The sequence below is a fragment of the Ascidiella aspersa genome, chromosome 4 (assembly GCF_963924565.1).
Source record: "Ascidiella aspersa chromosome 4, kaAscAspe10.2, whole genome shotgun sequence".
In the NCBI taxonomy this organism is placed as follows: Eukaryota; Metazoa; Chordata; class Ascidiacea; order Phlebobranchia; family Ascidiidae; genus Ascidiella; species Ascidiella aspersa.
Genome location: NC_139450.1, coordinates 30858145 through 30885055, shown reverse-complemented (window position 1 = coordinate 30885055; position 26911 = coordinate 30858145). Strand labels below are relative to the sequence as shown.

Here is a 26911-nt window from a genome sequence, read left to right as displayed (position 1 = left end):
AAACATATGTGTTTAATAACATCTGTGATCTAGCCCCTCGGAAGTTGCTTTATGACCAACGATCACAGATGTTATTAAACACATATGTTTGTGTGTGTCTTTCATTGATTGATACGGACTGATGATCCCCCAGTGTGAAGTTGCTTGTACTAACAAAATGTGCAAGTATTGGCGCATGGTTGTTTCTCGACTCGCTCCTCTCTGAGCCTGCATAGCTCAGTTGGTAGAGCGACGGTCCCGGCTTGACCGGAGGTCGTGAGTTCGAACCTCACTGCAGGCCAGTTGTTTTTCTGGCTTGCTCTGCTTGCATCATAGATCGACAGATTCGGCGAGTCTGCGATGGCTTTTCGGTGTACTATTGATACGGAAGCCGTAATCGTTGGTCATAAAGCAACTTCCGAGGGGCTAGATCACAGATGTTATTAAACACATATGTTTGTGTGTGTCTTTCATTGATTGATACGGACTGATGATCCCCCAGTGTGAAGTTGCTTGTACTAACAAAATGTGCAAGTATTGGCGCATGGTTGTTTCTCGACTCGCTCCTCTCTGAGCCTGCATAGCTCAGTTGGTAGAGCGACGGTCCCGGCTTGACCGGAGGTCGTGAGTTCGAACCTCACTGCAGGCCAGTTGTTTTTCTGGCTTGCTCTGCTTGCATCATAGATCGACAGATTCGGCGAGTCTGCGATGGCTTTTCGGTGTACTATTGATACGGAAGCCGTAATCGTTGGTCATAAAGCAACTTCCGAGGGGCTAGATCACAGATGTTATTAAACACATATGTTTGTGTGTGTCTTTCATTTTTTTTGTGTGTTGCGACCCTTATACCATAAAATACTAAATTCTATGCTCATACCATTTTTGGCTGTTTCTAATTGGGGTGTTTCCCTATGTTCTGACGTCATTGCGATCTGACGATATGGATAATTCCCCATATTGAGAATTTAAAACCCCTTTTTTTAATTTTTGAATGGGCTCCCAACCAAGACTAAGTGTATAGATTCCTTTTTGTTAAAAATAGTCAAAATCATAGTTACATAATATTTGCATTTTAGCTGAGTTTGTCAAAAAAACTTTTTAGGATCGCTCTTTTACGCCTGCATCAATACGTGATTATTTATTGATTTGGTTAGGGTTTGGGTTAGCTTCTGAGTTTGGGGGAGTGTTACCGGTAGTATTGGATTTAATTTTCCAAATTTTGCATAATTTCAATGATTTTAGGAAAATAGATTTAAATTACTTTGTAGCCGGGCAAATAGGCTATTTGACAGGATCGCTCTTTTAAGCTTGTACCCGTTAGTGATCATATGTCAGTTTGAACTACTTTTGGATTGTATCAACAGTTTGAAAAAAGCATAAATATTACACCCAAAGTTTAAAAAGTTGCACCTGGATTATTGTATGCAGTAAAATTGCTTGTTTCAGTGTATATTTTTGTGTTAAGTCTACAATAAAAATGTACCTTTGAAAAAATGCAAGCAACAAACCTTTGAAAATATCGCGCCCAGTCTGCATTCTGTGGCAATGGCATTGGCAGGTGCACACCTGATGCTGTTAGGGACTTTGCAATAAAATGGCCGTATGTCAAACTTAAGCAGTTATGAATTTTTGATCGCATAATAAACTATAGCCCCATCTATATCAATTACAAGTGATGGCTCTTTTTGGAGAATATGCGTTGTTTTTTTATTCTGAAAAGTTCAGCCAGAAAGGGAAATGTTTCTCTTCGGGAATGTTACGACACGAAATTCCCGGGATTTCCCGCGAATTAACAATCCCGAATCCCGGGATTTTTTTTTAATCCCGGGTATTCGGCAACATAGCAAAACTTAAAAAAAAAATTGTCGTTTTTGAATGATATAAAGAAAAAGATATTACCAACCCTGCTAAAGTCGTTGCCTAAGTTGCTTTATTTGCGCTTACCAGCGCAAAAACCTAATTAAATTTATTCTACTAAAAAAATGCGTTTTTTAAAATATAAACAAAAAACGGTGCTGACTTTATTACGAGAAGGTCTTGTAAGATTGCAGAAGCAAGACTACAAAACATAAATGAGCTTCATTAAATCTTTAGAGCTAATATAAAATAATTTTAAACGTCATAATGACGAAATTTTAGGTATAATTTTTTCATCGGGATCCCGGGAATTTTTATTTTTCAATCCCGTTTCCCGGTACTGAAAAATTCCGGGAAAAAGATGAACCCTAATGTTATTTCATCAACATGAATATTAATATATTTAACTGGTTTTGTTACTTTACATAAAAAAATGCGGTAGGATTTTAGACCAGTACCCTCACAGTTGTAACCTATTTGTACTTTGTTAGAGCTCTACAACCAACTATTGGTAGGATTTATATCAATTGTGTAGGTTTTGGCACAAAGGTTACCCATGACGAGTGTAGCATCCAGCGCTCCACACTTAACCAACGGATGCATTTCACTGGGATTGATTCGTGATGATTCAAGGAGGGAATTGCTTCACCTTCTGGACAAGTGTGCCGGTAGTAAGGTAAAAAATATCTGAGTTTTGTTTGCATAACAGGCATTGTACTCTAATTTGGCACCAATCTAGAATCCTAGCACTTTGTTTTGAGTACCAAAATAAGTTGGCCAAATTGAAATTGAAAGAAGAAATGAATATGGGTAAATAAATATAATAATAATACTTGAACCACCCAAACGCTAACATGCATGCTAACCCAAATTACAATAGCAATTTGCCCCCTTGATAAAATCAAGGTGTTTTTGCTTGTTAAAATTATTGTGGTAGTTTGTTTGACTGCTTACTATTTAATGCAGGGGTTCCCAACCTTCTTACGATCTCGTACCACTTGGACACTCTGTACTGCCACGCGTACCACTTCTTTTAGAGCAGTGGTTCTTAACCTTTTACCGCGCGACCCCTTTGGTAATTGCCCTGTGCCCTGCGCCCCCTTGTATATTAAACAATAATACTAAAATAAATTTGGTGTTTTTCAAATACAGAACAATCAGACAGCATAAAAATAGAAAAGTTAACTCTTCGTGGCGCGATGCGCGAAACAAATTGCATTTATTTGGTTTGTATTGGCTCAAAGTTCGCAAATCGCACAACTATGAATCATTTTTCTTCAATTACTTTTCTCAACATGTGTAATTTTGATGTTATGCATAGGGCAGCATACAAGCAGATTTAACAACTAACGCAAAATGGAACTGCTAAAATCGTTATAAAAAGTTAAATATTGGAGTAAAGCTTGCGCCCAACTAAGAATTCTTTGGCGCCCCCCGATTAAGAACAACTATTTTGCATTATTCAAAGCTATTTGTAGATTAAGCTATAAAACAGCACAGTAGATGATATATATTAAGGGCAACCATTTGACATAATTAACGCCCACTGTCCCACAGCGTTGTGTGGCTTTTGAAAGCAACTGATGTGCTCCTTGTTGACATATGAAATGACCTGTATTTTTTAAATTGTAATGGTACGAAACAGCAGGGATAGTTTGTAACAATGAATAGTTTTCAGGATTTTTTTTTTGTGAAAAAAACAGTATAAAAGTTGTGAATCCACGTTTTTGTGAAATAACCGGAAGCTACTCGCGTACCATCTGAAAAACCTTCCACAGGTTGGGAACCCCTGATTTAATGTAAAGTTACAGCTTATAAAATGATTAACATAAAGGTAGTCTTAGTGTTAAACATAGCATTATTAATATTTGAATTCTGCTTAAAAAATCCATTTTGTATAGTTTAAGACTTAAATTTTATTTCTAAAATGTGTACTTTTTTATATATGGTTTGCAAAATATCAATTATATAAAGGAAGCAAAAGCACTAAGCGAATTGTACTTTTCCCTATTCCTTACAGGCTTTGGTGTGGGACCCTGAATTAACCGAGCAATTTGGGCTCATTGCTGAGTATTCATTGCTCAAGGAGTATGAAGTGGATCGCATGTTTCCTCTGCGCCCCACTAGACTACCCAAGTCAAACGTCCAGCACATTGTCTTTGTCACCCGTCCTGTCCCTTCTTTGATGGACCAGGTTGCTACTAACATCAGAAAGGAAGAAGAAGACGGCTCGGGAAGGAAGGAATATCATATTTTCTTTGTGCCCTGGAAGAGTTTTCTCTGCATTCAGAAGCTTGAGGTTTAAAGCTGTTTTAAAAGTGTTATATACATAATTTAAAAAAAAAATATCTTGCCCTTAAGAAGATTGCCCAAATAGGTAATCGAAACGTTGGCACTAAAAAAAAAATTTGCCGAAAAGAACAATTTTACAAAATTTTGTTTACAAAAAGAATAAGGTTTCAATAAAATTTTGCCGAAAGAACAATTTTACAATTGAAACAATGTCTGGCAGCAACAACATATTCATAATTACATGTTATATATATGTGAATTAAAACAAAAAATATTAAAATAAACACAAAGCTCACAACTTAATATCCCCCTTTGTTTTCTTGGATAAAAAAATATATATATATTGTTTCAACATATTAGTCATTCAATAGCACATTATAAATTTGTACTTTATGTGAATTTAGGAGCTTGGTGTTTATGGAACCCTTACCAACATTGAAGAATACCGTTTGGATGTAATTGCACTTGATTCTGACATCCTTTCCATGGAAAATCGCAATGCTTTTTATGATATCAACATTGACGAGGATATGACTCCTTTGTACCTGGCTGCTAAAGCTATTGTGACCATACAAAAGCAGTATGGAGTAATACCCTTGGTATATGGAAAAGGAAAATGCTGTAAGGTAGGGTGTAATGTTCTGTCACATTTAAACATTATATACTCCATTTTCTCCCTGATATTGCCACAATGATTAAATTTATTTTTTATTCAACTTATTTTGGTAAAAAAGTAGCACAGAGTAAATACAAACTTGCAAGGATTATTGAGATGAATCAACCTTAAACTGGTGCTACATGTTCAGTTAATACAAAACATATATACTGTCTCAACAAAGCAATATCATTAAAAAAATGCGGATAACTACAATGTCTTAGACTTAAATAACAATACATACAACTTATGCCAACAGAAATGATTTGTAAATTATGTTTTATGTTTACCTCACCTGATAAGCAATCATTTTTGGTGTGCCTATTGAGTGCTAAGTTACACCAGTACTTTTGCTCTGTGCAGTCAGCCACTTAACCAAAATGCTATCTCCTCTCTAAACCGGGTTTAAAAGTTTTATTTTCATAAAGTGTTCATTGGTTCTTATTTTCAATTAAGCTAGGTGTGAGATAGCTTTATACTGAATCAGTAAACAATATCAAGAAAAAATTAAAACATGTTCATCGTTGAAAAAGTGCGAAAGTGGAAAAGACTGTAGTATTCTCCTTTTTTTTTCGAACATTGTGTATTAGATTCACCAAAAAATATCAACACAGTGAGAAAGCACAGAAATAAGGTGCTTTTTCTAAAACAATTTTATTTAAATAAAAAAACAGAATCTGTGTGGCCTGATACGAAAGATGTGGGAGGAGGTTGGTGAACAATCGGAGGACGAGCAGTCGCAAATCGACCGTCTTCTCATAATCGACAGAAGCGCTGATCTCCTAACACCACTCGCTACTCAGCTTACCTACGAGGGATTAATTGACGAGATTTTTGGCATTGTAAACAGTAAGAAAGGCTTTGAAATTAGATACAGTTAAGAACGTGGTGTTGTAAATGTTCAAAATGTTACCTACTTCTAAATGGGCTTTCAATTTTTTTTCTATATTATTTAACTAAAGAGTTGCTCCGCACACCCCAAACAAAAACTTGGGGTTTCACTTGTAGTTACGTTAACCAAAGATGATACAAACTCGTACCGAAAGGTCTTAATCAATATGATGTCTATCTACTCTTGTTTGGCTTTACAAAAAAATCCCTCATGTCACTTTTTATTTTTTAGCCACCGCTTCTTTTCCTCCGGACAAATTCTCAAAGGCGTCGAAATCTGAAGATCTTGCCACAGAGAAGAAGAAGGTGGTACTCACTTCCAAGGACGAACTTTTCGCGCAACTTCGCAATTGCAATTTCAACGCAGTCGGTCCAACACTGAAGAAACAAGCTCAGAAAATTTCAGAAAAAATTGAAGTAATTACCTTTTTCACTAAACTGATTCACTAAACTACTAAATGCGAATTCAAATTAACTTTTAAGTTAGTAAGAAATAAAGTATGTTGGTGAGATTCAACCTTGCGTGATTTTGTACGTATTTCAAAAGTCCAATTAAATTTAAGGAGAAGGCACCAAACCATTTTTGTCATTATATATATTTTTCTCATGAAAAAGTTAATTTAGCTATACACAGAGATTTAATTGGGCCTTTATGGATCTTGTAAACCTAGTCCAAGTACCCCCGAGGGGTCCATAGACCCCAGTTAAAAAAAACGACATAATAGGTCATTGGTGAAGGCATGGTGCTGTTATTTTTACGAGAAGTTCTTTCAATTCAGGAGCGTCACGCGGCAAAGACGGTTGGCGAAATGAAGACCTTCGTCTCCCATATTCCCCAAATGCAGCAAGCCAAAGCAGCCCTTGCCATCCACACAAGTATCGCAGAGCTTATCAAGGAACATACAGGTGAGATGAGGGACTTCGGCTATAGGACCGAAATGAGAACAACATTAATGTCGGGATAAAACAAATTTCAAAATAAGACCAAAATAGGACTAATACCTAAAGTCCTAAACACGTCGGAATAAAAGTAAACATTTTGTCTAAAAAGTTTGTTTTACCGAGTGGCGTTGGTACTTGCCGAAAAACTCAAATTATTCGTCTATTTAGAGAAACATTTAATAAATAGGCGCGGTTTTAGTCTATTAAAGCATTCCAATCACTACTATCGTCGAAAGGTTATATATACCGACCACCTTTTGTAAGGCAGTGGTCATAAACCTTGTTTATGCCTGGGACACATCAACTGTTATTCAAAGCTAAATCCCTCTTAAAAACTAGTTTTTAAATAGCACTTTAACAATTACATCTGAACACAAGAGAATATCACCTTTTCAAACTTCGAAATCTTTATTACGCAAAATTCCCACAAGTGGAAAATCCCTACCCCCTTTTTCCATTTTTTCGACACGCTTTCCTTTTTTTCTCAAACCTTACCTACACGGGCCTCTTCTTGCAACAGACGAGAGCGACTTCCTGGACAGTCTTTCTGTGGAGCAGGAGTTTCGCAGCGGCATAGGCACAGACAAGGTAAACCCCTTCATAGAGGACTGTCTTTTCCAGAAGCGCCCGATCGTCCAAGTGTTACGCCTGCTCTGCCTCCAATGCCTCACCAACAACGGTTTCAAGCCCAAGGTCTACGACTATTACAAGCGCGAGATTCTACAGGTGCGTGTTAGCGTGTGTGTGTGTGCGCGCGTGGATGCGTGTGTGTGCGACAAATTGGCGACGGCCCGTTTGTTAGCGCATTCCAAAAAATATAATTTCGACAACTTGCTATGTAAAACACCATACGAATATCGTTTTTTTTAATATCGCGCCTAATTATATGTAAGGCGTAGGCGATTCGTAAAAATAACCTAATTTTTTTTTTTTTTTTAAGGGGTGAGATTTTTTTATGTGTAGCTTCAAGTTATGTGTTTAGTAAGTGCAATTAAAATAAATATTTTTTTACGTATTTTGTATTATGTTGACGATGGCCATGGCATTTATACTGTTTTGTTTTCATATTATATTAAAAAAAAAACTCAAGCGATCTAATTTCAATTCTTTGATCTTTAAATGTTTTTCTTAAAAGTTTGTTGCAACGCTGATGTTATCCCACGCTAATGTTATCATGTGTGTTCATTAAAGTTTTCACAGTAAAATTACCGCTTTTTAAGTCCTAGACAATTGTTTCGTTAAACGGCGACAGGGAATTTGCAAGGCGCCAAAAAACAACGTGATTAGCTCAAATTGCTCGACGGCCGATTTCTAAGCTAACGTCGAAATCTGTGTTGGCAGATATTAGGGATGTATCTCTATGGAATCCAAAACCGCCGGCATTTCCGCTGGTAAAAACTCAATTATTAAAAACATGAGTTTTTTTGTTTTATATACCTTTTTTAGTCTATTGTCCTGCTTCAATATTTTGTTGTTTACTTTTATTGGTTTGTTGATGGCTGCGTTCTGATTTTATTTATTTATTTGTACTCTTACAGGAAGTGACGATGCCACTTGGCGAAATATATTTTCCTTAAACAAAACGTGTAATCCTGTTTTGTTTTGTTTTTAAATATGAGTTTATTGGGTTGTACTGTGTTGTCAGACTTACGGCTACCGGCATCTCGTCACGCTTCATAAGCTCGAGAAATGCGGGCTGCTCCGCCCCGCCACCGCGTGGAATTACAACACGATCAGAAAGTCACTGCAGTTGGTTGTCGAAGATGTTAACGAGAAGGTAAGCAATGCTATTAAGACATGTGTTTAGTTGACAAAAATTGACAAGACAATTGTGCATAATTAGGGTGAAATCACTATGGCGATTATATTGTTTTGGCTTACTATTGTTTTTGTTAGTACACCGAAAAGCCATCGCAGACTCGCCGAATCTGTCGATCTATGATGCAAGCAGAGCAAGCCAGAAAAACAACTGGCCTGCAGTGAGGTTCGAACTCACGACCTCCGGTCAAGCCGGGACCGTCGCTCTACCAACTGAGCTATGCAGGCTCAGAGAGGAGCGAGTCGAGAAACAACCATGCGCCAATACTTGCACATTTTGTTAGTACAAGCAACTTCACACTGGGGGATCATCAGTCCGTATCAATCAATGAAAGACACACACAAACATGTGTTTAATAACATCTGTGATCTAGCCCCTCGGAAGTTGCTTTATGACCAACGATTACTTTTATTGTTTTTGTTGTTTTGTAAACAATGTTTGTGCAGTGTTGTAAACAAGTCATCTTGAAATGTTAAGTCTCAATCGAGTCATTTGTAAAATAATTTAAGTCCAAGTCAAGTCATTTGTAAAATAATTTAAGTCCAAGTCAAGTCATTTGTAAAATAATTTAAGTCCAAGTCAAGTCATTTGTAAAATAATTTAAGTCCAAGTCAAATCCCGGTCAAGTCATAATTTGAGCTAGGCAACCTCAAGTCAAGTCCTTGTCATAAACAGAATTTTAAACTATTATAATTTTTAAACTCGTACGATTATGAGCAATAACTGAACTAAAAAATAGGAAAAGCAACATATAGCAAATTGTTTTATGTGCAAAAGTTTGAGTAAATAACTCAATTTAAAAAAAAATATTTAAATAAAACACTTCAATTCAACCCCATTCATTTGTCCGAAATACTTCAGTCGAGTTAAGTCAAGTCATTAAAAACAGTCACTTAAGTGCATTTAAGTCAAGTCATTGACTTCAGTCAAATTACAACCCTGCTTTTGAGACATGTGCTTAGTAGACAATAATTGACAGACAATTGTGTATAATCACCAGGATGAAACATTGTTTTGGCTTACTACAGTTTTTGTTAATTTTGTAAACAATGTTTGTGTATTTTTTTAAACTATTTTGACTTGAAATAACTGACAAATTTTGACTTCACGTGTAAATGTTGACTTTTTTGGCAAGTAAAGATAATCTAAATAACGTTAAATTTTATGTTTTGGTTTCTTAGGTAAAAACTGTACAGAGGACTCATATATGGGTCTGAATACCTATTGACACTTTGGATATTCCCGGCCTACTTTTTGGCCTATTTTATGGGAAGACTACAGCCACCACACATTTTCCCCTTACTTAACATTTTAATTTATATTATTGGCAAAAAAGTAGAAAAAATTACAACCAAAAAAGGTTCATTTGATTCCCTTTAGCCATGCAGTTTAGTATTTGTGGTTGTGACTTGTGGCAGCACCCGTAATTCATGACAGCTCATGCTTCTCAGCTACTTTTCTTGATAAAAAGGCACCAACGGCGCAATCTTTTTCATTCCTTCCCGTTAAGTTCATTTTTCCCTAAATCTTACGTTTTCCTTTTTTGTTTAAAAAAAAGCAAAATGACAAGGCGTTTTCGCAGCGCCCATTAAATCCTCCCTTGACGGTCCCTTAAACGCAGGATCCACAAGATATCGCGTACGTGTACAGCGGCTACGCTCCCCTCAGTGTCCGACTCGCCCAGATCCTCTCGCGGCCCGGATGGAGAAGCATTGAGGAGGTTCTCAAACTCATCCCGGGTCCAACCGTCAACGGGATGCAACAGGGAGAGCCCAAAAAGAAATGTGAGTGACTAGCTAGACGATTGTTGGGCGTCTGAACTTTAATCGCAAAGTCCGTGACGGCCTTTAAATTGGTTTAAATCATGGACGCCGAGTTTGGGGTGCTTAGGTTGCTCCGAACGAACATAGAAGAAACTTTGGGTGCTCGGGATTAGGATCGATTTCGTAAGTTACCTAGCATTCAAACTAGAGATTGACCGACATCACTTTTTTGGACCGATACCCGATTTTTTACAATTTTGTCAACCGATACACGATACCGATACTGATTTATATATATACCTGGAATTGTTCAAAACTTGAATTAATTGAAAATAAAATCCAAAAAACGTTAAGTTTATATACCTTTATTAATTATAAACTATTATTTTGCATATTACCTTTGCGTGATGCTAAAACCCAATTTATTTTTATAAAATAATGGTAAGTTATTTGTTGTACGGGAGTTTGTTTGTTTTGGTATTCGAAAGAAAACTTTGATTGTACAGGAAAAGTACTAAAATATCGGCCAAAGTATCGGCCTACATTTACCGATAGCGATATATCGGTAGAAGCCAAATATCGGCCGATATTATCGCTAAACCAATATATAATCTCTAATTCAAACTGAACACCACATCGCAGGGCAGCACCAGGGGAGCACTAGCAGCGACGGGAGTTCTACTTCAACAGTAACCCTTGTCTTCTACGTGGGCGGTGTCACCTACGCCGAGATATCAGCTCTACGCTATCTTTCCTCGCTCAACGACGGCCATGAGTACGTGGTGGCCAGCACCTCCATCGTCAACGGAAGCCTGCTGCTCAAGGCCCTGGTCGAACCTGACTGATGACGTAATGCATGACGTCATGAGAGCACACGGGGCACTTGCGATTTCGCTGCTGCGATTGTTACGGTCGGTTCGCGGGACATGGTTTTGCAAAATCGCGGATTTTTTGTACTGTAATGGAAGACAAAGTCCGCCTGTCTTCGCTTTCACGTATGATCTTTGTATAGTTTAATTTCATAAGTTTATTATTTTCAGGATTCGGATCATACAAAAATCGCTAATTTTTTTTAACTGAGAATTTAATCTAAACAAATCGATTTTAGGTTGATTTTGATTAAATATTTGTCCCCTATTTGATGAATTTAATACAATTCACAAGTTACAGATCTCTAAAATGGACAAATATACATTCATCAGCTAGAAAAGTAGACAAATTACTACAATATTCGGTAAAGCACCGCATTTGGCCAATGCTCGAAAGTGGTCTTTTGTACTAGGTATACCGGTTAAATAATCCGAGTCCGACTCCCGTCAAATCTGCCATTTCGTAGAGTCCCGAGTATATTCCGCCATTTTACGTAACTACGGTGAATATTCAGCAATACACTTATAGAAAATATCCGCCATATGCTATTCCACCTTTACAATTAGCAGTTGGTGGTTAAATTACTTTTAAAATTTGGTACTGCGCAGTCGAACTCGGGACTCGGGTAGTTTTCTGTAGTCTTACCCCCGAGTCCGACTCCAGCCCTGTATAGAATAGGGCAGTGCTTCCCAACCAGTGGGTCGCGAAGAATTTCTAAATGTTACAGTTTTCTACATCTGGAAATTATTCTGGAAATTACCTACGTACCATTAAGTAACATTTATGCAACAACATTATATTACGTAACAATTAGATGTGTTGTGTTGAATTAACTATTTCAGTACGCGTACGCCAGTAGTAAAGACGCAGGTTTTATGTAACTTTATTTGGTTGGTTATATCTCATTGTGGTCGCACATTAAAACTTGCATTAAAAGTGGGTCGCGACCTGAAAAAGTTGAGAAGCACTGGAATAGGGCATCAATTTCGCTCCGGCTTGTCGCACCACGTTTAAGGCCAATTCGAACCAAGTACTGCAGTTGCGGCTTAACAATTTGACTCCAGCGTGCGTACAAGCAATGCGATTGCGTTTGGAGTTTTGGAACGGCAAAAGTTGTTATAGCGGTCGCGTCTTAAGCGATAGAGCCGACTTACTATCGGTCGTTCGCCTATACTTTAATAGTAGGCGTCGTTTTCACACATACTTGCTGTTTATTTTTTTCTGAGAATGCTCGGGGCAAAGGCAGTTGCCTTTCTGGGCAGCGCAGCGCCAAGTTATTCTGTGCGAGGTAGGCTTAAGTGTTGACAGTTTAATTCTTGATAAAATTATAATAATAATATTATTTTCATTGTTTATATTGGGATCTAAGCCTGTTCCAACACTTCTAGTTGTTGATATTTTATCTATATCGTAAGATCCAAACCAAACCACAAAGGTTATAAAAAGATCTAAAACAACTTTGTTCAATAAAAGCAGAATACTGTAGTTACGCCAATTTGCATCATCATTTCTGCTTAGAATCTTTTTCAAATAGAATCTATTTATTCACATAGAACCGTAACTATAGAATTCTGCTGTTTTGAACAAAGTTGTTTTAGAACTTTTTATCACCTTGTGGTTTTGTTTGGATGTTGACCGTTTAATTGGTTGAATGTAGTAAATTTTGATTGGTAAGTCCTTTCTTGCAGTTGGCTGTAATGTTAATCAAACAGTACATGCCGAAGTTTGGTCAGCTCTTGAAAAGTTCGACTAGCAACAATTGAAGCCCTACGTTATTTTCTGTGATTACGTTGATCGTTTGTGCAATACTATTATCGTTTTTTTCCGCGGCCTACATTGATTTGCCGCCCAATAAACAAAACATGAAAAGTATATGCCGAATGACAGCTCAACATTTTTTTATTTCAAATTATTACCGATAAATTTTGTTGCAATTAAATAGGGCGATTGTTATTTCAGTTAAGCTGTATTGTTGGAGATTTTTGCTTTTAAAGGTAAAACGTTTCAGCATAATGTTTGGAGGTTGGAGTAAGACGTAATAAGAATATCAAAGCCCATACAGAGGTAGGTTTCATTTTGAACGTTTCGAATAAATCGTAAGATAAGGGTTGGATGTTGCAGTAAGACGTAGTAACAATATCAAAGCCAATAACTGAAGAGTTATTCGAAACGTTCAAAATGCTATCCACTTCTGTATGGGCTTTGATATTCTTATTACGTAAATGTGAAACAAGGTTGTATAAACGACAACCTCAAGTGGTTTCGGCTTATTGCCGAGTCGAGTGTTTGTGTTACAATGTATAGCCCGAAATGCAGTAGCAGAATTATTAAAGGCAATGTGCTTTGCGCTTTGGCCCGGTTGGATAAGTTCAACGACGGAAGCAATCTTTATTGTGCACTTGTTTCACAGCTGTAGCCTACATCTGAGAGGTAAAAATGTTTTTCTGCAAAAACGCGTATGCCTCGCAATTATTTTAAAACAATACTTCCCTTGGGAACATAATGGTTGGAGGTTGTAGCAAGACGTAGTAAGAATATCAAAGCCCATACTGAAGTAGGTACCATTTTGAACGTTTCGAATAACTGTTTATTTAATTTCAACAATATATTCCTAATTATTTCATATTATGTCTTGCCTATGAACGACATCATACATTGTTTTCTGGATTGAGCACATTTCGCAGACAATCCAAGTTGATATTTAATTCATATCGTAAGATCTAAACAAAACCTCAAAGGTAATAAAAAATATCTAAAACAGCTTTATTCAATAAAAGCAGAATACTAGTTACGCAAATTTTTATTATTAGTTGTGCTTTAAATCCTAATTCGAATGACTTCTCGACTTGCGTTCAAATCATATGTAATCTAGACAAAAACTAGGCTTCTAAATCGCCAATGAAAACAAGGGCAAAAGGGCTTGTTACTAAAAGTTAGCCGAGACATTTGTACATAAAGCGCAAGTCCGGCACGGTCAATGAAATCACAATGCCCGACAGTGCTGGCAATACAAGCACAATTGTGACGAATGCCGACTTGCCGACTTGGTCGTTTTGTCAGCAGTTTGGGAAGGCGACTTAAACTAAACCGCACTGCTTTAGGAATCCTATTGGCGTGCTGTTTATGCTTGCGGGTGTGTGGTCTTAAAGCTGAAAAGTGCCTGACTGGCCGCAGTTGTCCTACGCACTTTAGCAGAACTGGACAACTAGATTTATTTCAGCTTTTTAAAATTTTTCCATTTCAGTTTTTTTTTTCAATTAGATTAGAATAAGATTATTTCAGTTTTTCCAAATTAGATAATAATTGGATCATTTTTGTTTTCTCAAATTAGATTAGAATAAGATTATTTCAGTTTTTCCAAATTAGATAATAATTAGATCATTTTTGTTTTCTCAAATTAGATTAGAATAAGATGATTTCAGTTTTTCCAAATTAGATAATAATTAGATCATTTTTGTTTTCTCAAATTAGATTAGAATTAGAATTAAACTAGAACTCCATTAATTCTTTACAGTAAATTACATTTAAATCGCAATTTATTCACATAATAATACGAATGGTATATATTTGTGTGCTAATTTTAATATATTATAGCATAGCTTATGATTTTCTGGCTGAAAAAATCACTAACAAGTGGTTTGGAACAAGAATGTTAATTCAAAATCTTTGTTTCGACTTGTAGACCGAAAAGCCGCTGGGCAAAGTAGCATTTTTGGTAAAATCCAAATTAAATTAGAACTAGAATTAAAACACAAAGGCAGTTCACAAATTAGATCAGAATTAGCTGTATTTTTCTCTTAGAAAACTAATTATTTAGATGTCCAAGTCTGCCCTCTAGTAAAGTGCCGAGGGTAGCGTTTGTACAAGTAACTTTTTACAGGCTAAATTCGACAGGAACCATAATAGTATATGAAGATTCGACTAATAACTTGTTTTAACGCCTTAAAAAACAGCTAATACACCATTGCAACATATAGTTTGTTCAGATTTAGAGGTTGCGATTTCAGGTGGGTCGCGAACTTAAAGTATGGGTGACGTAGGTTGTGGGATTGGACAACCAGTAGTTCTCAACCGCTGTGCGCCAAATATCTTACAATTTCGCCAATTATCTTACAATTTCTCTATTACAAAATGCAAGATGTTGAAGGCTTTCCCATTACCTTTTCCAGTCCCGTAATTTGCAGCATTGTGCATCAGCTCAAAAGGTTGACAACCTCTGGATTAAATAACGCGGTGTTTGTCACGCTGCATAGTGTTTCGCTATGATGTGGTTATTGGTGAAAAAGGCATTTGTGTTTTTTTTTCCGTTACTCAGCCGAACCGGTGCGTTTTTGTTTGAAAGTAGCGCACCAAGAGGTAAAACTACATGAGCGTTTATAAACTGGATTTTAAAGTTAGTGTCATGCGTTTGACGAAAAATGTGACATAAAATGTACATTTTGATCAGCGTTAACCAAAAAAACTTGTGATTGTGCAGTATTAAAACGTATTGTGAACGTTTCAAACAAGCCTTAAGATAATGGCTGGACGTTGTAGTTAGACGTATAGAACAAATATCAAAGCCCTTACAGAAGTAGGCAGAATTTTGTGAACATTTCGAATAAATCTTTATTCTGAATTCACAATAAATAAAGAATTATTCGAAACATCTGTATTGACTTTTATATTCATTCTAAATATGCTTAAGTCGGTCAAGACCTTTTTTCATTCAATATAATTAGATGGTATTTTCAAAACCAACCATATTGACTGAAAACAAGAGCAGTTGCATTGAAAACAAGAGCAGACGCACACTAAATTCATATTATTGCTGCTGTTTTTATCAGAATAATAGTTTAGCTGTACACAGGTTTGTGGCAAGAGAAAATAATACAACAGAACCAATCATGGTGTAACTGTGGCTAAGATTATTCTGTGCCTCTGAATGTCATTTATCTATTTGTAGTTATTTCCGAGGGCATATAAAGAGCTGTGCTTTAAGAGTTTGCAAGGAATTGTGGGTTTAAGTGTCTTACATTGGCCGCTGAAGGAGATCAGAATTTTTCATAAACAGAAAACTGAATCAGACGTGTTAGAGAACGATGAATATTAATATAATAAATTTCGTTAAAAAATGTAACATAACATGGCTTGTATTGTGTTAAGGCCGAAATAGATATTCCAATTTGCGATCGGTATATCTGTGTGTTATAAAAAAATTGAACAGAATATTAGAGGCAATATGACTTATGAGGATGTTTTGAAAAAGGTGGGTACTTTCGGCACCTACCAGAAGCGCTTTTGCTTGATCTGTTTTCTCGTCGGAGTAGCTGCTTGTCTTGGCACCCTGTCGATGAACTTTACTCTCTACAAACCTGAACACATTTGTAAACTGCAAGCAAACATCACCGACCAAGTAAGACACGCTTAATCGCGTCCCGTTTTGTGAAACATGGTATCGTCGAACTAAATCTTACGCTGAAAAAACTTATAATAGTCTTTCTTCTGTAAAGATTTTTTTTTGTAATATTCAAGGTGTGTTCTAAATAGCCAGTGTTGTAATGGCTAGTGCACTTGAGTCACTGATTTCAAATGACTTAACTTGACTTAGGTTGTTTTGGCAAAAATAACTTGACTTAAGTATTTTAAACAAATGACTTGACTTGGACTTAAGTCATTGAGTCAAATGAAGTTGGTTAAAATTAAGTGTTTTCATTTACTATTTATCTCAATTTTTGCACCTAAAACGATTAGCGTACTATATATAATGTCGGGTATTTGCAAGTTTTTACTTGATTTATTCCTCATAATAATCGGACGAGTTTACCATTTTCAATAGTTTAACGCCTAATTTTTAAATTGGTGGTTTTACTTGAAGTTGACTTGCTCCAATAATGACTTGACCGGGACTTGACTTGGGCAACTGATGACTTGGACTAGGACTTGACTATTTATTTTACGTCTGTTGTAAGTTATTTTAAAACAGACTTGACTGGAACATTTAAAATGACTTATTTACAACACTGCTAAGCTGTATTGTGTCGCTGTAGTTTCTGATTTTTTTAATATGATATTTTTAATCCAACTTCAATCTCCACCAACTCAGTTTGTTCGATAATCAGTTTGTTTGGATGATTTATATAAAAAAATTATTTCGCTACTAAAAGAGCTACTACTGCTTTTCGTTTTACGAAATACTGTACTTAATCTTTATCTATATTTGCTGTGTGTAATACTTAAGGAGTGACCATCACTTAAAGTCACTTAAGTTTAAGTGACCAACTCTTTTGTGTCTCTATTTTTATTTATTTGTTACATTTTTATTCTGATATTTTTAATCTACTTCAACAGAAAAATACGACACAATTGGCTTTGTCGCTTAACCACACCTTAAACGAACGTAGTTGCAACGAGATAGTGAGGGTCAACTCAACCCACGTCGATGTCACGGAAAACCGATGTCAAAACGGGTGGAATTTCGACGACAAGCAATTCAGCAGCGCCGTCACTAAGGTTCGCGCAACGTTTGAAATTGTTATCTTCTTTTGATTAGAAGTTAACACAGATTTTTAATACAACGAACGGCCAATATTAAGGTCGTTCTGACATCTTTCGTGACAGAGGCGCTAGCTAAAAAAAAAACGAAATACGATTGGTATTTGTTCGATATGATGGATGGTATAAAAACGAGACAATCAAATTTAATTTTAGGAACTTATTGTTTCGGACATTAAGCTTCGAAACCATGTTGTTACTGCAACTGTACAAATACAGTATTGTTTTTAACTTAATCTGGTGATAACTAAAATTACAAACCCAGCTGGTGCACTTCTTTCCCTTACAGTTTTCTATTGTTTGCAACCGCGCCTGGCTCAAGCCAATGTCGATTTCTATGTTCATGGTGGGAGAAATGGTTGGCGGATTCAGTGCGGGTTGGTTGTCGGACAGGTGGGTTCTGTGTTATTGAATTCGAAAGATAGAACCTTAGATCCTAAGCTTTATCCACACTTTGAAATACTTATTTACAACCTTTTAATATATATAAGCTACTTTTTAAACGCAATGAATATTTTGGACAAAACAGTTCCGCGATACGTACCGATACCGAATGACGTCATTATTATGCTCAAACTCCCCAAATAGGCGAAATTCAAACGTTCTTGGGCAACAAAATGATTTGGCGAAGTTTAGTTGCCTACAGTTGTTCACCTAGTATACCACAGTACAAAAAGTTGGACGATTAGTGCAAAAAACTATTTTTCTATTTTCGTTTACGAACATTTTAGTATAGAACACGGCTTAAAATAGAGAAATCAAATATATATTTTTTAAAAGTCTGATTACTAAGTTAGGTTGCTTTGAGTGATATTTAAAAATTTTGACTGAAAATCTTCTTTATTTCTCGAGTTATGGGCTTTTTTGCCCGATTTGAAATTATCGACGTTTATGAATTTTTGAAAAATTATTAATAACTGATTCCTGAATAATTGGCGGTCGAGTCATATCTCATTTTGAAGAGTAGAATCGTAGATGTCACCCTATGAAAGTTACTTAGGGCACATTTTAATTTTAGGGCCGAATATAACTAAATATTAATATTCATAAATATGAATATTAGTATTTTAATGTTTTTTTAAAGTCTAATCGCTGGCTAGCTTAGGTTGCTTTGAGTAATGTGTAAAAATTTCTGATCGATATCTTGTTTACTTCCGGAGATATTACGCAAAGAATTTCGAACTGCGTACTTCCCTTTGGTAGAATCAAGTAAGCAAAAAATCCGCCATGTTTGGGCCGCTACTGCTCACATATTAAACTTGTGCATCAAAATTTGCCCTTCAGGTTTGGCAGGCGACGAGTGGTTCTCATCGGTCTTTCGGTGCAGTTCGTGTCCTACTTCGCCACGAGTTTTTCGTGGAACGTCGTTACCTTCGCTGTAATGCTGGGCTTGAACGGATTCGGAATATACACCAGCTACACCACCGCATTTGTGTTGGGTGAAACTTTGTAGCCTTAACACATGGTTTTTGTTGTTGTTGAAATATATCACTTAATAGGAATATCAAATACAGAAGTAGGTATCGTTTTGAACGTTTCGAATAGCATTCATCACTGGTTTGTTTGAATGAAATCAGTGAAACTGTTTGGTTCGGTATTTGAACGAAGTTAACGTTTTTGATATCGTCCAAAAGAATCGTTGTATTTACTATTTTTTATCCTAAACCCTAGTAACATGCATCAATTGAACAAAGCTTCATCCTACCCGACATAGAATTACTTTAACCTCATAGAATATGGAGCATAATGGTTGGAGGTTGTGGTAAGACCTAATTAGAATATCAAAACCCATATAGAAGTAGGTATCATTTTGGACGTTTCGAATAACTCTTTATTTATTTTCAAGAACATGTTGAAAATGATGTTGAAAATGAATAAAGAGTTATTCGAAACGTTCAAAATGACACTTACTTCTGTATGGGTTTTGATATTCTTATTACGACTGATAGATTATGTTTTCAATGAAATAATTGCATTCGGGTAAGCATGTTTGACCAATATTCTTTCATTGGTTCTCGAATGTACGGAGCAAAACTCACGTTCGCTGTCTTCTAGAAAATTTAATTTTGAGTATTGGTGGCGATTTAAAAAAAAAGATATATATGACTTTTTAAAGATTTAATGGTGGAGTAATTACCGTTTGAAGCGAGGTGTTGTAAAGAACAAAAAGCTTAGGTCAAACTGTTACCCAAAATGACTTTTGCTATTTGAAGCTAACGAACTGATGGGAACCAACCATAGAAACAAAGTTTCGTTCAGTCTCTATGGAGGTTACTGCTTCGGCGCGTCTATCATTCCCGTTTTCGGCTATCTGTTCCCGGATTGGCTTTGGTTGTGCCGGTTTACTGGACTGGTTGGAATCCTGTACATTCCTCTGTATTGGTGAGTACAGCGAGAGCAACTGTGTAACAAACTGTTGAATAAATTTATATAGCATTATAGGCGTAACCAGGGAGGGCATAATGGCCATGACCCCCTTCCCCCCAAAACATTATAAATATTGTACTCCTATTTGTTTTGTGACATTTATGTGCAGTACCACAGGCGATCACAGGCATGCCACATCTTAAATTTCATGCACTGTTACGTTACAAACTATGTAGTGATTATTACGTTTGTTATACTTATTAATGTAGTCTTACTACTTTCTTAATTTTTGTTCATTACGGCAGTTCATACAATGGAAAAAGCTAAACAAAAAGTCCAAACTTTTTGCCCCCCCCTCCCAATTTTTTCGGCTTGCGACGCCACTGTATAGCATGTCTGCTGTGGGTTCGGCTTAAAAATATCGACCTTTAGAAAAACAAGACCAGGCGGTGGTCTTCATATGTTTTTTAGCAGTTTAATGAAATGATGTGTAGTGTCGTTGCGATAGGGCTATACGATTTTACTGTTGACGTTCTATACGAAAAAGAAGGGACTCCTAGTGTAATGTTGCTTTGCGCTATTTTGTCACTTGTGTACGCCCCGAAATCAGTTTTGGCAACGCCCCTTGTTTCTATTTGAGACAGAGAATGGGATAGAAATTATACGTTGTTTATCGTGTAATTATAGTGGAAATGATGGCGTCGGCCTATGTAGATAAAGTTATGTTTTGGGGCGATTCGGCGAAAATACTGAATATTATCATTTTTTGCCAACTTTTCGCTGCGTTTTTCTCAGGTTTATTCCGGAATCTCCATACTGGCTTTTATCCACTGCTAGAACTAAAGAAGCCGACCAACTTTTAACGAAAATAGCGCTAACAAACGGACAATCTTCGTCTGAAAAAGATGCTGTTTCACTTTTTCATAAAAAGGTTCAGCACCTAACCTTTACTTTTTTTCATAATTTTCTAATCTAACAACAAGAAACTGTTAGGAACGCGAAGTCTGACCCCTCTTTAGAATATTGTTTTTGTTTTAAATTTGCATTTTTTGCTAAAATATTAAATATCAAATTGAATTTTTAATGGTTTTAAACACTTTTGTCAAAGAATGGTTTTACTTTAACCAGATTTTTTTTAATGTCGAATGTATTTTTATAAATAACTTTATTTATCCATGCGATTCTAGAACCCTATCGTGTTTTTTGTTTTATCTTGTCTGAATACTACATTCACGGTTGTAGCCTCCGGTTAAGCAATATCATTTGTTTTTACCTTATTTAGAAAGAGGAAAATCTAATTGCCGACGAAAAACAAGAAGAACGCCGGGTCTCGAACATAAAGATTATTCTTACGAGTACTGTTGTTCGAAATCGAATCATCATATCATCTTTTTCTTGGTATGCCCAGTAAATGTTGGTGTAACGAACGAAAACTATATAGGCGCTTTTCACGAAATTCTATCCTTAAACTGTTACCAATGTAAAAGCGAATACTAATTCTTTCAACGGGAACACCCAACAATACCTATACAAGGCAACAATATCTAAAGCAGGTTAATCTATAACACCATGGTATTAAGACCAACGACACAATAAAGCCACAATACATAAAGTAACATCCACGACATAATACCATCTAAATCGCCTGCATAACACATAAACCTGTCGGAAAACGTCATAAATACATCGTAATAAAGCCTGAAAGGCCAATATAACGCCTGGAACTGTAGGCAGAGGGTATGGGACGATCGGGGGTCGTCGGTCTGACATTGGCCGCTTTGGTGTCGACGTTTGGGCGCCGCTCTTTTGGCACCGGATTGTTGGCACTGTTTGGGGTGATTAAGGGGGCAATCGTAGGGGCTAGAAAATGGGTTAGGGTTGAAATTATTACGAGAGTTCGTTATGTACCTAGGGGTGGGGTTTGTGGTTAGGTGAGTGTTGTGTAGGCTTAATTCTAACCATTTAGGGCTTATTCAGACGGAAATAGGACTTTTTCCGATTTAGACGTTATTACGACTATTAGGTATTAATCCTGTTTTGGTCTTATCCGGAACTGTGTTTTATCCCGACGTTAATATTTTTCTTATATAGGCCTTGTGGCTGGAGTCCCTTTTAACATTTTACATCCTATCAATAACTCGCAGGATTGTCACCAACATGGTTTACTACGCCTTGGCCCTCAACGTTTCTGTCCTCAGCGGAGATCGCTTCTGGAACATGGCTTTGTCCGGTCTTCTTGAGTTCCCTGGAATTATCGTCGGATTCTTGATCATCCAGTGGATAGGAAGGCCTCTTTCTCTTTCAATTCTAATGGGATTGGGCGGAGTTTGTCTGGCCGTGGCTCCCTTTATTGAAGCAGGTTAAATTCTAGCTCGATAATAAATTGCAAAGCCAAAAAGATCGAGTAGATCGACATCATCCCGATTAAGACGTTTCGATACGAGCTTGTATCATCTTCGTCAAACGTCTTAATCAAGATGATGTCGATCTACCCGACCTTTTTGGCTTTGCAATTTATTAGCAAGCTACATTACATATCCGTGCAGAGTGTACCCAGGTTAAATTGTTTTTGCATAAAACATTAACTAAGCAAATGCAATTAGGCTATTCTTAATGCGCTTTTAAACGATTACGACGCTCATGGGGAACATGAAGTTATTTCACATATTCGCAGTACGATTTGTATATAGTAGGAAGCCCATTGTCCAACGAGATATCTTGTATTTCACGATCGGGAGCCGTTATCGCTTAATGCAACATATTATTATTTCACGATCGGGAGCCGTTATATTCTAAATGCAACATATTATTTTAGGTTTTCAGCATACTTATCCAATTATATATGAAAGGTGACATGTGGCACAGACATACCCGAACAGAATTAAGTCAAATATTTTTTGTGATATTTTATTTTATTTCTTCTTCTGTTGCGGCCATTAATATTATTATTATTATTATGTGTTGACTCGTATTTGTATAACTAACTTTTTGATGTAGCGTTTTTTTTATACATTTTTTACGTACTTTTGAGCTTAAGTTTAAATCCACTTTTAAACTATTTTTTAGTCAGCGGAGGCCTAATGACCGCGCTGGTCCTAATCGGAAAAACTGCGATCATCGGAGCGTTTTACATCAATTTCAGCATCACCGGGGAAATGTCGCCCACTCTGATCCGCAACACTTCGATCGGAATAACGTCGGCCCTTGGAAAGGTCGGAAGCTTCACAGCCCCGTACCTCATGTTCCTGGGTAAGATTTGTCACAACTCGTTGTCTTGTTTAAGTTTGACGACTAAACCTTTGCCAATGTATAACACATATGTCCTACCGTTCGAAGAACAAAAGGCTTATTTCTTAATTGAACTTGATGAGTTTATCGCAAAGAGTCACAACTTAGATTTTGAAAATGAATAAAGAGTTTTTCGAAACGTTCAAAATGATACCTATACTTGAGCTTTGATATTCTTATTAAGTATTACCACAACCTCCAATAATTATGCTCCAAGCCACAACTTTCATTTGCACAGAAATAACTATTAACCCATTTCTTCTTCACTTACAAACAGACTTTTCGCTAGACCTTTTGGAAATGTTACACAACAACAATTTACAGGATGCGAATCGTTAGTCATTATAGGTCGTTGTAAACGTTTTAATGCAATCACGCTCTTCCGGCTTCTAATAAATCAGTATTGTAATGACTCAAGTCAATGACTTGTCTTAAGTCCTCCTAAGTCACTGTTTTAGAATGACTTTACCTTAGTTTTTTTTTTTGGACTTAATTCATGTCAAATTAGTTAAGTTAAAATAAAGTATTTTCATTTTGCATTTTATTATAAATTTGAGCTATTTATCAAGTTTTGTACGTAAATCGATTAGATCACTACATGTTTTTTGTTGTTGTCGTTTTTATTTGAATTATTGCTAATAATCGGACGAGTATATCAATTTTAATGGTTTATCGTTGCATGAATATATCAATGATTGAAATTAAGATGACTTGCCCTAATTATGACTTGACTTAAATCATTTCAAAATGACTTTACAACACTGCCAGTAATATCTATGAATATTGTAGTCTATCCAAAGAAAGATGATCTAATCTTAAACGAGTCGCATACAGCTCTCGAACCGTGGGTTAGCCTTTCCTGACACACAAAATCTCATTATTTCTGTTAAGGCGACACTTATGAACGATTAAGCATTAGGCTACTAAGGCTTTAGCCTTCTGCTCAGAAAAACTAATACCGCTAATTTTTTATATATTGTAACTCACTATGAGTCTTTGACATTTAGTTACATTTAATACATGTTTTTATGTTACGTTTATTTTATTTTGCAGTAAATAATTTCAATTTTCTATGGATGTCTTTTTTTAATTTTTTGTGACTTTGGAACACTATATACGGATCTGTTCATCAGTTTAATGGTGATAATAACGGCCCAAATAGACGTAAAAAGCGAAATGCTCATGCCATCATCAGTGATATAAAGGCCACATCAGTTACACCCGTTTATATACACTTTAGTCGCACAAAGGAATGATAAAAAGGTGCGACACAAACGTCGCAAAAACAATAGATAAAAGGGTGCGCAGATAAAAAGGTTTTGTGGCTTGGTTTGCAAAATTAGGCACATCTCTAGTAAACAGCCTTAGGCCTACAGTACCCTTAATCCAACCCTGGCCGTGGGTTAGCCTTTTCTGGCACAGATCGAATCATATCAATAAATTTCTGTTAAGGCGACACTTATGAACGCTATTTGCCGTTTCTGATCATGGGAGGCCTGGCTTGTGCCTCATCGCTAGCAACGCTTCTTGTTCTACCGGAAACAAAAGGCAAGGTTCTTCCGGATTCGATAAAAGACGCCAAACTACTTCGTCCGTAAGTATAAGGTTGATTTTCGCACAAGTACAACTTCATACAGTATGTTCCGATGTCCAAAATAATTCATAGAAACTTTCGCTGGTCAGATTTATCTTTACACGGCGTACCACGCTTTAAGTTTGTCCTTACCTACCTTATACCACACCATTATCGTTCTTCGTAATTATCATTTCGAGCTCTGCGCTAGTAGATGTTGTTTCCTTATGGGCGCAGTTCATGCGCAGAGCTCGAATCACTCACAAGGCCCGTCGTCGTAGATTATAAAACAAAGTGCATCAGAGGATTGTTCAGACGCCAAACTGTTTCGTCCGTGAGCCTCCTGGAGGATTTTTGAAAGTTAAATTTCAAGTGCTACACTTGTATCGCATTTTGTCACATAAGTGTACATCATAATGTGTTTTTTTGTTTTTAGCAAAGTACGGTGTCCGAGTTGCGGACGTGTTTGACGCTCGTCAGATGATGGAATCTATATTCCTGAGAGAATGTACATAAAATCTACAAGGCCACATAACTCAGCTAACCCTTTTTACGCTTTTTTTTCACCTGACGCTAAATGTAGTTGTGTAACTGAAAAATCAGATTTATTTGTTTGCTGTCTAAATCTCAATTTAAGACAATAAATGTATAGTTTAAAGCCCAAGCATTTTAGGTACAGTGTTTTTTAAGGTGTTTTGGGATTTCTCCAGCGGTTTCCCAAATTTTGGACTTGCAACTTTTTGGTATTTAAATGAAACACTTGCGGTCGTTAAAACTACTTAGCGATCACCCAAACCAAACCTTAAAAAAAACCTGCCTATCAATAAAGTAAAAGACAATCGCTTGCAAATTGCTATAATGGTAACGCTTTTTTACGAAAGAAAAACATGTGTAGTAAAAACGTGTGCTTGCGCAAGTTTCGCAGACACGAATATTATATCTTCATTATGCTTGACGAGTTATAATATACAGTACAAGTGAAACTGCAAGATTCGGGACTGCCTCTGTTTCAAACTTTGATTTATTTTAGCTTTTTAAAATTAGATTAGAAATAAAATTGGAGCATTTCCCTTTGTGAAAATTAGATTCGAACTAGAATTAGCGAATTATTCAAAACCAAAATTTAAACTAGAATTACATTTAATTTTATTATTTACAATCAATTTAATTTAATGACAATTTATTCTTAGGAAAATGCAAATGGTAATTTTTTGTGCGCTAATTCTTATCTGTTTTAGAATAGTCTATGCTTTTCAGATTGTAAAAATCACCTTCAAGTCATTCCGACCAAATTTTCAAAATCTTTGTTTCGACTGGGAGACTAAAAACAAAATCCTACTGGACAAAGTAGGATTCTTGATAAAATTCGAATTAGATTAGAACTAGAATTTGGAGCACACAAGCAATTCACAAACTATTAGAATTAGCCGCATTTTGCTCTAATTCGATGAACTACAAAGCTAGAATTACCTATAGTTGCCCAAGTCTGTTCTGTTTAAATGCAATTCAAGTTCTGGGTCACCTTGTACCTGCTGGTTCTTGCTAAACTAAAATGGAACAAATTTCACATTACTTTTGTTTGATAAAACTCAATATAATGTGTGGACGATGCATAGGCGTAGCCACGTAGCCAGGGGGGGGGGGGCTGATGGGCCATGCCCCCCAAAAAATTTATGAATATTTTATTCTTAATAATTTGTTTTTTTAGCATTTATGAGCAGTACCACAACAGTCGATCACAGACATGCCACACCTTCATTTGTCATGCACTGTTACGTCACAAACGATGTAGTTATTACGTTTGCTATACGTTAATGTAGTTTTACTACTTTTAGACAGTTTTTGCTCTTTGACTGATTTTTAAGTATTACGTTAACACTCAGTCAGTTGCTGCTCGAAACGGTTTGCTAGCATTGTTATTTGTGTTCGTTACGACAGTTAATACAATTACAAAAGCTAAACAAAAAAGTTTAAACTTTTTGCCACCCCCCCCAAAAAAAAAATTTCGACTGGTTACGCCACTGGGACGATTGCAAATAATTAAGCGTGGCTTGGTTGCTTGCCGTATTCCATTCAACAAA

At 36.4% G+C, this 26911-nt stretch overlaps 2 protein-coding genes and 3 non-coding genes across 6 annotated transcripts; 4 read left to right on the top strand and 1 right to left on the bottom strand.

Moving 5' to 3' along the window:
* The first annotated feature begins 205 nt into the window (after positions 1–205).
* On the top strand, positions 206–280 carry Trnaa-ggc (transfer RNA alanine (anticodon GGC)). Its single transcript has one exon. It is a non-coding gene; the product is annotated as a tRNA-Ala (tRNA).
* Positions 281–553: 273 nt separating this feature from the next.
* Positions 554–628, top strand: Trnaa-ggc (transfer RNA alanine (anticodon GGC)). Its single transcript has one exon. It is a non-coding gene; the product is annotated as a tRNA-Ala (tRNA).
* Positions 629–2336: 1708 nt separating this feature from the next.
* LOC146157457 (vacuolar protein sorting-associated protein 33A-like) lies at positions 2337–11537 on the top strand. 2 transcript variants are annotated; one of them, XM_083386570.1, is made up of 10 exons: positions 2337–2512; positions 3857–4135; positions 4533–4754; positions 5458–5632; positions 5907–6091; positions 6454–6580; positions 7137–7342; positions 8262–8393; positions 10057–10219; positions 10841–11537. In XM_083386570.1, the coding sequence occupies exons 1-10, from the start codon at positions 2393–2395 to the stop codon at positions 11041–11043; spliced, it is 1812 nt and encodes a 603-aa protein (XP_083242696.1). In that variant the 5' UTR covers positions 2337–2392; the 3' UTR covers positions 11044–11537. The 2 variants fall into 2 exon arrangements, with proteins under 2 accessions (XP_083242696.1, XP_083242697.1); XM_083386571.1 differs by lacking the exons at positions 10057–10219; positions 10841–11537 and adding an exon at positions 8513–8909.
* On the bottom strand, positions 8588–8662 carry Trnaa-ggc (transfer RNA alanine (anticodon GGC)). The gene has a single exon. It is a non-coding gene; the product is annotated as a tRNA-Ala (tRNA).
* A 4685-nt stretch (positions 11538–16222) lies between the features above and the next one.
* LOC146157456 (organic cation/carnitine transporter 2-like) lies at positions 16223–25460 on the top strand. The gene is made up of 11 exons (XM_083388320.1): positions 16223–16463; positions 17399–17560; positions 17892–17995; positions 18887–19041; positions 19816–19984; positions 20765–20900; positions 21252–21367; positions 22114–22328; positions 23036–23218; positions 24710–24851; positions 25267–25460. Exons 1-11 carry the CDS (start codon positions 16290–16292, stop codon positions 25298–25300), a joined length of 1590 nt encoding a protein of 529 aa, XP_083244446.1. The 5' UTR covers positions 16223–16289; the 3' UTR covers positions 25301–25460.
* Positions 25461–26911: the final 1451 nt, after the last annotated feature.